The sequence below is a fragment of the Gekko japonicus genome, unplaced genomic scaffold (genome assembly GCF_001447785.1).
Source record: "Gekko japonicus isolate JY-2015 unplaced genomic scaffold, Gekko_japonicus_V1.1 scaffold674, whole genome shotgun sequence".
Classification (NCBI taxonomy): Eukaryota; Metazoa; Chordata; class Lepidosauria; order Squamata; family Gekkonidae; genus Gekko; species Gekko japonicus.
Window position 1 is genome coordinate 508,583 of NW_015172574.1, and position 9,481 is coordinate 518,063.

The 9,481-nt window shown below is 48.3% G+C and overlaps 1 protein-coding gene across 1 annotated transcript; it reads left to right on the forward strand.

Annotated features, from left to right (window-relative positions):
- Window positions 1-482: 482 nt before the first annotated feature.
- Window positions 483-5,758, forward strand: LOC107118987 (metallothionein). Its single transcript, XM_015421400.1, has 3 exons — window positions 483-626; window positions 4,581-4,646; window positions 5,546-5,758. Exons 1-3 carry the CDS (start codon window positions 596-598, stop codon window positions 5,638-5,640), a joined length of 192 nt encoding a protein of 63 aa, XP_015276886.1. The 5' UTR covers window positions 483-595; the 3' UTR covers window positions 5,641-5,758.
- The last annotated feature ends 3,723 nt before the right edge of the window (window positions 5,759-9,481 follow it).

The window sequence follows — 9,481 nt, forward strand, 5'->3', positions numbered from 1 at the left end:
ACAATTACCAGCGTTTACTTGGCAGGATCCGATCCCGCTGATAACGGGGCGTTTGGCACCTCTACCCCAAGGACTTCCAAACCAGGGCAGTCTCGTTCTCCTGTCCTCCCGAATGTCTGGGTTAGAGAGAGGGTATTGCAACACTTTCTGGGAAGGCATTTACACGCGGAATCTAGCTCCAGGTTTTGTGGGAAAGCGGGGGTGGGGTGGGGGCGCAACATTTGCACGCGCTCCCACTGTTGGGAAAGGCAGGGAGAGACCCGAACGGTCCAAGGCCACCCGGGAAGTACGTGCGAATGCACACGAGGGTGAAGGGGGGGGAGCGCGCGCATCTCTTTGCACTCGGCCCCCGGTGGGCAAGGAGACGGCTGGCGGCGCGTGCACACCCCAGGCGGGCGGAGGCGGGCCCCCTTTGCGCCCTTCACCCTGCCCGGCGGCTCGTGCGCAGGAAGGAGGCGGGGGCAGTTTTGCACTCGCGCTGCAACTGCCCGGCGGCTATAAATAAGCAGGCCAGAGGCCTCGGGGACAACAGCTGATTGCTCCGCTCTTTGCCTCGAAGCTGCTGACGGTGACTGCAAAACAACTGCTAGACGCGATGGATCCTCAGGACTGCCCATGCGCCACTGGTGAGTCTTCCCTCCCCTATTCATTCATTCCTTTCGTCGTGTGTTTCTCTTTCTCAGAGAAGCGGTGCTTTGTACTTTTGGTTGAACAACTTTTTCGGCACCCTTCCCTAGGAGTACGCCTTGTTGAGGTCAGTGGGACTGGCTTCCAAGAAAGGACGTCTAACCCAGGACTGGGCTGTAAAAGCCCACCCCAGCTCATTCTTTTAGTGCCATTTTTGGTCTGTAGTACAAGAGGGTGTACTTTGGTTCTTTCTCCTCCCCGACACCATTCCATCCTCATGACAACCCTGTGAGGTAGAGTATGCTTAAAGAATAACTAGGCTAAAGTTGCCGAGTATATGACATGCTATTAATTTGTACAACACTTTTCTCCCTGATAGGACCCAAAGTGGTGCACAATATTTTCCCCTTCTCCATTTTATTTGGGGGGGATTTGAACTTGGGTCTTTCCAGTGCTAGTTGTAACCAATGTTCCCTCTAAGCCATGGAGTCTTGTGAGCAAAAAATCTACTTTGTGAGCTACCGGCATTAAAGTTGTGAGTGAGCGATTTGGCTACTGCATGAATTAGTTTGCTCTGGAGCCCTCCTTCCTGAGTGGAGACAAAAATGTGTGAGCCAGAGGCTAAAAAACAGTGAGCTAGCTCACACTAACTCAGCTTAGAGGGAACACTGGTTGTAACTATTTGAATCAGTTAAACCCCAAAGTGGGTCTTAGAACTTGATTCTGAGTCAATAGGCTTAAGCTCTGTGATCGTTCTTTAGTAGAGGAGTGCTTCCTGTGCCAACCTGGGACCATCTCTCGATGGGAAAGCATCTGCGTTGCATGGTCCCAGATTCAACCCTCAGCATTGCCAGTTGAAAAGACCAGGTGGTAGGTAAAGAAAAGGACCTCCTCTTGGAGAGCTGCTGCCATTCAGAGTAGACAACACTGACTTTGATCGGCCCAACAGTCTGACTCCATAAAAAGACAGCCTTGTGGGTTCATTAAAGAATAACTAGGCTAAAGTTGCCGAGTATATGACATGCTATTAATTTGTACAACACTTTTCTCCCTGATAGGACCCAAAGTGGTGCACAATATTTTCCCCTTCTCCATTTTATTTGGGGGGGATTTGAACTTGGGTCTTTCCAGTGCTAGTTGTAACCAATGTTCCCTCTAAGCCATGGAGTCTTGTGAGCAAAAAATCTACTTTGTGAGCTACCGGCATTAAAGTTAATAACTAGGCTACAGTTGCCGAGTATATGACATGCTGTTAATTTGTACAACACCTTTCTCCCTGATAGGATCCAAAGTGGTGCACAATATTTTCCCCTTCTCCATTTTATTTGGGGGGGATTTGAACTTGGGTCTTTCCAGTGCTAGTTGTAACCAATGTTCCCTCTAAGCCATGGAGTCTTGTGAGCAAAAAATCTACTTTGTGAGCTACCGGCATTAAAGTTGTGAGTGAGCGATTTGGCTACTGCATGAATTAGTTTGCTCTGGAGCCCTCCTTCCTGAGTGGAGACAAAAATGTGTGAGCCAGAGGCTAAAAAACAGTGAGCTAGCTCACACTAACTCAGCTTAGAGGGAACACTGGTTGTAACTATTTGAATCAGTTAAACCCCAAAGTGGGTCTTAGAACTTGATTCTGAGTCAATAGGCTTAAGCTCTGTGATCGTTCTTTAGTAGAGGAGTGATTCCTGTGCCAACCTGGGACCATCTCCCGATGGGAAAGCATCTGCTTTGCATGGAGATGGTCCCAGATTCAACCCTCAGCATTGCCAGTTGAAAAGACCAGGTGGTAGGTAAAGAAAAGGACCTCCTCTTGGAGAGCTGCTGCCCTTCAGAGTAGACAACACTGACTTTGATCGGCCCAACAGTCTGACTCCATAAAAAGACAGCCTTGTGGGTTCATCCATCTGAGATCCTTTGCTGATTATAATTTGGTTATTAATAATTTCAGCCACTGAAATTAGGGTTAATCATAGAGTTGGAAGGGGCCATACAGACCATCTAGTCCAACCCCCAGCCTGGAGATCTGCCATTATTTTTCAAATAAAAATATTGCCTGTAAATAACTGTAGTTCCCTCTATTATCCCAGCCTCCCATCCCCTCCTCCTAGGGTTGCCACCCTCCAGGTGGGGCCTGGAGACCTCCCCCTTTTACAACTGATCTCCAGCTGACAGAGATCAGCTCCCCTGGAAAAAATGGCTGCTTTGAAGGGTGGGCTCTATGGCATTGTACCATGCTGAGGCCCCTCCCCAAGCCCCGCCCTCTCCCGGATCTACCCCCGAAGTCTCCAGGTAGTTTCCAAGCCAGACCTGGCAACCCTAGCTGAAAGGCAGGAGAGAAGGTGTGATTCCTTCTAGGAGGAACAATCTTCAGAGTGGCTTGCTCTCCCCCAAATCTCTTGTCATACTTGGTTTACTGCGCTTATGTACTTTTAAAAAAAGAAGCTAACGCTAACTTGAGGCCATGCAGCATGAGAGCCAGTGTGGTGTAGTGGTTAAGAGTATCAGACTAGTATCTGGGAGACCCAGGTTCCAATCCTCAGTTGTGCCATGGAAGCTCACCATGGGTGACCTTGGGCCAGTCACACCCTCTCAGCCTAGCCTACCTCACAGGAATGTTGTGAGGATAAATTGGAGAAGAGGGGAGTGATGTAAGCTGCCTCAGGGCCCCATTAGGGAGAAAGGCAGGGTATAAGTGAATTGCATGAACATGTAAGCCTCCCACTGAGGACAATGAAACCTATTCTGTAGTAAGGGTGTTTAGGATTGTAGCCCAGGCTTTTAAAGTATTGCAAATCCTAGCATTTTAGGGGCTCCCTCTACTTTGAGAGGCTGTTGGCATCTTCCATCACAACTGGTATGTGGGATCCACCCATTTAACTTTGGCGAGGCCACTGGTCTCTCTCAACTGCTGTTATAATCTCACACAAATAATTCAATAATGCAGCTTTTCCCTGTACTTCTAAATACCAAGTTTGTTAAATAGCCTGATTGAACTTATAAACCTTTATTGCTTCAAGATGAAGTTGCAATGATATATACAGGATTGCATCTTAATTTATGGCTTTACAGAGGAAGGGAACTTCAGGGAAGAAACAAATTCTGTCAGTTGTGGTGGTGAAAGTCCTATAGTGTGGACTGGCTTTCAAACAGGGAAAAGACAGCTAAGTGTGTCCCTTTTTTACTGAAAAGAAACCCTGCAGGCTCATGATGGCCCCAAACTATTCTAATTAGATCTATGCAGATTTACCTCTAATGGTTTCTGCACTTTGATTCTTCCTATGTAGCTGTGGGGCAGGAATTTCAGAAGAGGAATCTGAGGCCAAGGGGTTTTAACCCACACTGTCCTACACAGTGATGCTGGTAAAATGGCCTTGTTGCAAACTAGCTGTTATGTTGCCAGTTGCGGAGGTGTGTTTGGAATGTATGTTTGTTTTATGGCTTTATGCCTTTTTGTGGTACATTGCCCAGAGCCCTGCACAAGCAGGGACAGGGTGCTTAACAAATCAAATAATAATGCCAACAGGCCTGGAGATAAAATATACTGTCCCTTTAATAGAGGTTTAGTAGGGTGTGATTTAATTGCTCACTGTGAAAAGCTCCAGCTGTCCTTTTGCATGTATTAAACTTCTCTTAAAGGGACACGACCAGTGTTCCATCTAAGCTGAGTCAATGTGAGCTAGCTCACAGTTTTTTAGCCTCCACCTCACACATTTTTGTCTTAGCTCAGGGAGGATGGCTCCAGAGCAGACTAATGTATGCAGTAGCCAAATCGCCTGCTCACAACTTTAATGCCAGTAACTCACAGAGAAGAATTTTTGCTCACAAGACTCCGCAGCTTAGAGGGAGCATTGGACAGGACACTATTCTCCATGCAGCTGACTATGCTATGTGTGACTTTAATATATATTTTTTGCTTAATACCATGAGACTTATGTTTTTCTTCCCCCTTTTTCCTTCAGGTGGTTCTTGTACCTGTGCTGGTTCCTGCAAATGCAAAAATTGCAAATGTACTTCCTGCAAAAAAAGTGAGTATGTTTACTTGTTTCCTTGTCTTTCTTCCTTCGTCCATTTTATCCTCACTACAACTCTGTGAGGTAGCTCAGGCTGAGAGTGGGTGACTGGCTCAAGATCACTCAGCAAACTTCCATGGCAGAGTGGGGATTCAAACCCAGGCCTCCCAGATCCTAGTCCGACATTCTAACCACTACACCAGAAAAGAAGGGTCAGGATTTAAAACCTGTTGCTTGCTTTCTTGGGGTATACTTCAGTTGCTGATATGGCTCTTACAATGTGGTGTCAAGAATTCTAGTCATGGGTGCACAAAATGGCTGCTATGGGGTGCTGAGGGCAATTAAAAGAATGTGAGGCCGCTGTGAGCCACGTTTCGTCCTACAACACGGGTAGTTATTTCTGGATGGGCGCTCCCTGCAGACTCAAAGGCGATGCTTCCCCGGGCTCTTCAGAAGCACCTTCTGCTCTGTTGAGGTGGAGGAAAGCCAGAACTGGCTTCTTGTCCATAAGGCCAGCTGCCACGGGGTGAATGGCCCAGGCTAACCTGACCTTGGAAGCTAAGCAGGCTCAGCTCTAGTTAGTATTTGGATGGGAGATGACAGAGTAAGTCCAAAGCTTGCTGCGTAGAGGCAGGCTGGGGCAAACCACCTCCCTTCCTCTTTTGCCTTGAAATCCCCATGAGGGGATTGACATAAATCAGCCACGACTTGATGGTGCTTTTCTCCTCGTCCACCACCACCACCACCAAAGGTGTGTTGGGGAACCCATCAGAGGGTGCCACAGTGCCCATAGGTGCCACATTGGGGATCACTACAATAGATTTCTTTGTCTGGAGTAGTTTAAATGCTGGGCTCTTAACTAATGAGACACCCATAATCCCTGCCCTAAACGTCTTATCTTTGGATTCTTCCAGGTTGCTGTTCCTGTTGCCCGGCTGGCTGCACCAACTGTGCCAAGGGCTGTGTCTGCAAAGAGCCTCTGTCGAATAAGTGCAGCTGTTGCAGCTAAACATGCACTGTTTTGTTCTTTGTAAATATTCTGTATGGTCAAAAAGATGAGTCTTTGACCACAATGTATCAGTTTTGCATGCTTGGGGGGGAGGGAGGAAAATAAAAGCTGTGATTTAACAGGAAAGAAGCCTGTTTGTATTAATTTTCAACCTACGTTGTTTAAAAACAATAGTCACAGTCACTAGACAATTCATAGTGAGTCTGCAGTTCAGATATTGGATACCGTGCATGAGTCTTTTTGATAACCATTCCAGTATTGCACATATATCTCTATGCAGCAATGGCAAATGCCCATATCAGACTACGTTGTGAGTGTCAATGTAACACTTACTTACTTCATCTATATCCTACCTTTCTCCCCAGTGAGGACCAAAAGCCAATTATATCATTCTCCTTCCCTCCATTTTTATCTTCACAACAATAACCCTGTTAGGTAGGCTAAGGCTGAGAATGTATTTGGCCCAGGGTTACCCAGTGAACTACCATGCCAAAGTGAGGATTTGAATCTGAGGCCACCCAGATCCCAGTCTGATACTCAAATTACCTTGCTGGTGTAGTGGTTCTGCAACCTTAGCGCCGAAGAAAGCGGAAGGGTAAGATGGGAAAGTGTAGAAAAGTTATAAAACAGTCACCAGAGCCGTACCTTAAGAGGCTTTGTGCTGTTGATAAGTAGTCAACAGAAGCAGAAAGTTGACACGGCTGGGGTTCTCCTATTACTGTACAAAAATTTCTACTCAGCCTCAAAGCCTATTAGGAAATTCTGAGCCAATCACTTTCAGCCTGAGCAGCTTCATGCTATTGCTTTGAGTATAAAACATCTCAGCTTAGGTATAGACACAGCGTTCTTTATATTTCTGGACTTGGCCACGTTTCCTTGTGGCTGCCCAGAGAACTCTCTAACAAAAAACTTGTTTTCCTCAAAGCAAAGAGCTGCTCATAGCTTTCCTTTTGAAAGGCAGTTAGCAGAGACTTTGGGTCTGTAGGGAGGGAGCCCCTATCAGAGTTCAAATGAAGCTCCCCCCCCCAAAACTGGAAAGCTAGCTGGGGTACTGCAGCTTGTAACAAGATTCTTGTAACCAAAGGGATAGGAAAATGAGAAAAAGATACCGTACATGGATACAAAAGAAGGGAAAATAACAGAAGAAAAGCAGAGAGAGGAAGTTATAGGGAACAATACAAATAGAGGTGCCTTGAAAAGAATGACAAGAGTAAATTGATACTTTCCCCTGTTATTTGGAGACCCTGTTCTGGCCCCCAGAAGTTTCCAGTATAGCTCCCAACACAGTCTGTAATCCTACTTTCTTCCAGCCAGAACCCTTGTTCCATTGTGAACACCAACAGAGACTCACAATACAAGAACTCGTGGGCACTCAATGAAATTGCTGAGCAATCGGGTTAGGACAGATAAAAGGAAGTACTTCTTCACCCAAAGAGTGATTAACAAATGGAATTCACTGCCACAGGAAGTGGCGGTGGCTACAAGCATGGACGACTTCAAAAGGGAATTAGATAAGCATATGGAGCAGAGGTCCATCAGTGGCTATTAGCCACAAGGTATAGATAGGGGCTCTGGGGCAAGTGATGCTCTGTCTTCTTGGTGCTTGGGGGGGGGGTCAACAGTGGGAGGGCTTCTAATGTCCTGGCCCCACTGGTGGACCTCCTGATGGCACTGGTATTTCTGGCCACTGTGTGACACAGAGTGTTGGACTGGATGGGCCTTTGGCCTGATCCAACATTGTGTTCTTATGATCCTCTGCTGAAGTATTTTGTATGGCCAAGTGAAGTCTTCATGTTACCAGCAGAAAAGCTGGTTAGATACACCCCAATGAGATAATATTCACCTCCATACCATGAGATGCTTTAGCTACCTATTTTCATATATTAAGCCTCTGTTAAAAGGGCAGGATGTTTTTCTCCAGGCCTGCTGGCAACCCTAGCCAGCAGATACTCCTAGAGTTTTGAGCACAGGTAGTGAGCACCACCACAAAATGGCTGTCACAAAGGGTGCTCCAACCACAAAATGCTGGGAGGTTCCCTTCTAGTCCAAGCATCCTGCTGTGAGGGAGGCAGCTGTTTCCAAATGGGTGCTTCCTTGCAAACACAAAAGTTCTATCTCCTGGACTCCTCTGAAGCATCTCCTGCACCAAGCAGGCAGGGGAAAACTACAAGGATTGGGACTTTGGGGGGAAAGGACATCAGAAAAAACATCGGTGGGTTGCCATGGGCAGGGGCCCTGTGTTGCAGATCTCAGAACTAGAAGGAGAGGGAGGGTCTGGTCTTTGCAAGGTTGCCCACTGGAAGAGAGAGAAAGTGAACTGTAGTGCCAGGGCAAAGTTCTTTTGAATGTCAGGGCAGAAGAAATTACCTCAGGGGGGCAAGGAAGACAGTAGCTGCTGAAGGCATTTTTCTGGACTATCAGTCACCAGGTATGAAGCCTGCGCTGAGCTTCGCTGCTTTGTCTTTTGTCAGATTCCTTTGTCATAGGGACAGAGTCCAAGGATGCAGCACCCTCCAGCTTCCCATTTCCTCAGTGGGCCTCCGTTAGCAGGAGGAGGGGGATTTGCTCACACCCTGCTTGGCCCTAGTGAGGCTGGGACTACCAGTCCCCTTTCCCACCCCACTAGGTGCTCTCCTCTGGATCTGGGCTCCCTGTCTGGGCCTCCTGTCCTGGGCTGGGTCCCACCCTGCTCCTTTCTGTTGCCACACCCCTGGGATCCCTTTGGCCTGGCTGAGGCCTTGGCGTGTGTGGCTGGGTGGCTCCCTTGGCTGGGCAGTCTCCAACCAAATTGCTAAGTGTGTGTGTGGGGGGCATCTCAAAACAGCTTTGGAAAGCATTCCTTGCTGGCTAGGACAGCCACAAGATCTGTGTGCAGGGATGTTTAAATGGGGTGGGGGAGTGCTGTCTTTTAACCCATGTGGCATTAGGGTTGCCAGCCTCCAGGTGGGGGCTTGGTGATCCCCTGGAATTATAACATCCAGGCAATAGACAGCAGTTCCCGCTGGAGAAAACGGCAGCTTTAGAGGGCAGACTCTATGGCCTTATATCCTGCTGAGGTTCCTCGTCTCCTCAAACTCTGCCCTCCCTAGGCTCCCCTCCAAATCTCCAGGTTTTTCCCAACCCAGAGTTGGCGACCCTATGTGGTACAGAGGCTAATCCCTTGTATAGCCTTTCTGCTTGTAGCACTTTGTACAAGAATGAAAAAACAAAATCCAAGAGTGCCTCCTACAGAACCAAACATCCTCCTATGCTGAATAGTGGCACCCACATGTTGCAGTCAAGAAGAGCCAGAGGTCATTTCGGGGGGGATCGCGGGGGAACACAGTTCCCCCGGGTGAGGTGCAGGGGGCGGGGCACATGACGAAGCCCCGCCCCCTGCTTCCGGCCGCCCCGCTTCCGGCCCTCATTCAGCCAGGAGGAGGCAGGAGAAGAGGGAGGGTAAGTTGCTTCCTCCCCACCTCTCCCCACCCTGCCTGCCTGGGGCCAGGGAGGGCCTTCGCGGGGCTTCCTCACACTCCCGCTGGCCTTGCAGGTCCACCGCAGGAGAAGAGGGAGGGTAAGTTGCTCCCCCCCCGCCTCTCCCCACCCCTGCCTGCCTGGGGCCAGGGAGGGCCTTGGCGGGGCTTCCTCGCACTCCCGCTGGCCTTGCAGGACATATGCAAATGAGTTATGCTAATGAGTTCCCCTAGCTCTTTTTCTACGAAATGACCCCTGAGAAAAGCCTAATCAGTTCCCCAAAATACTAATGGTATAAGGCAATGAGGATTGAGAAGGATCAGTATTCATCTTCCTTTTCGAATACTTTTCATCTTCTCCCCATCCATTTCATTGTACAAAACAA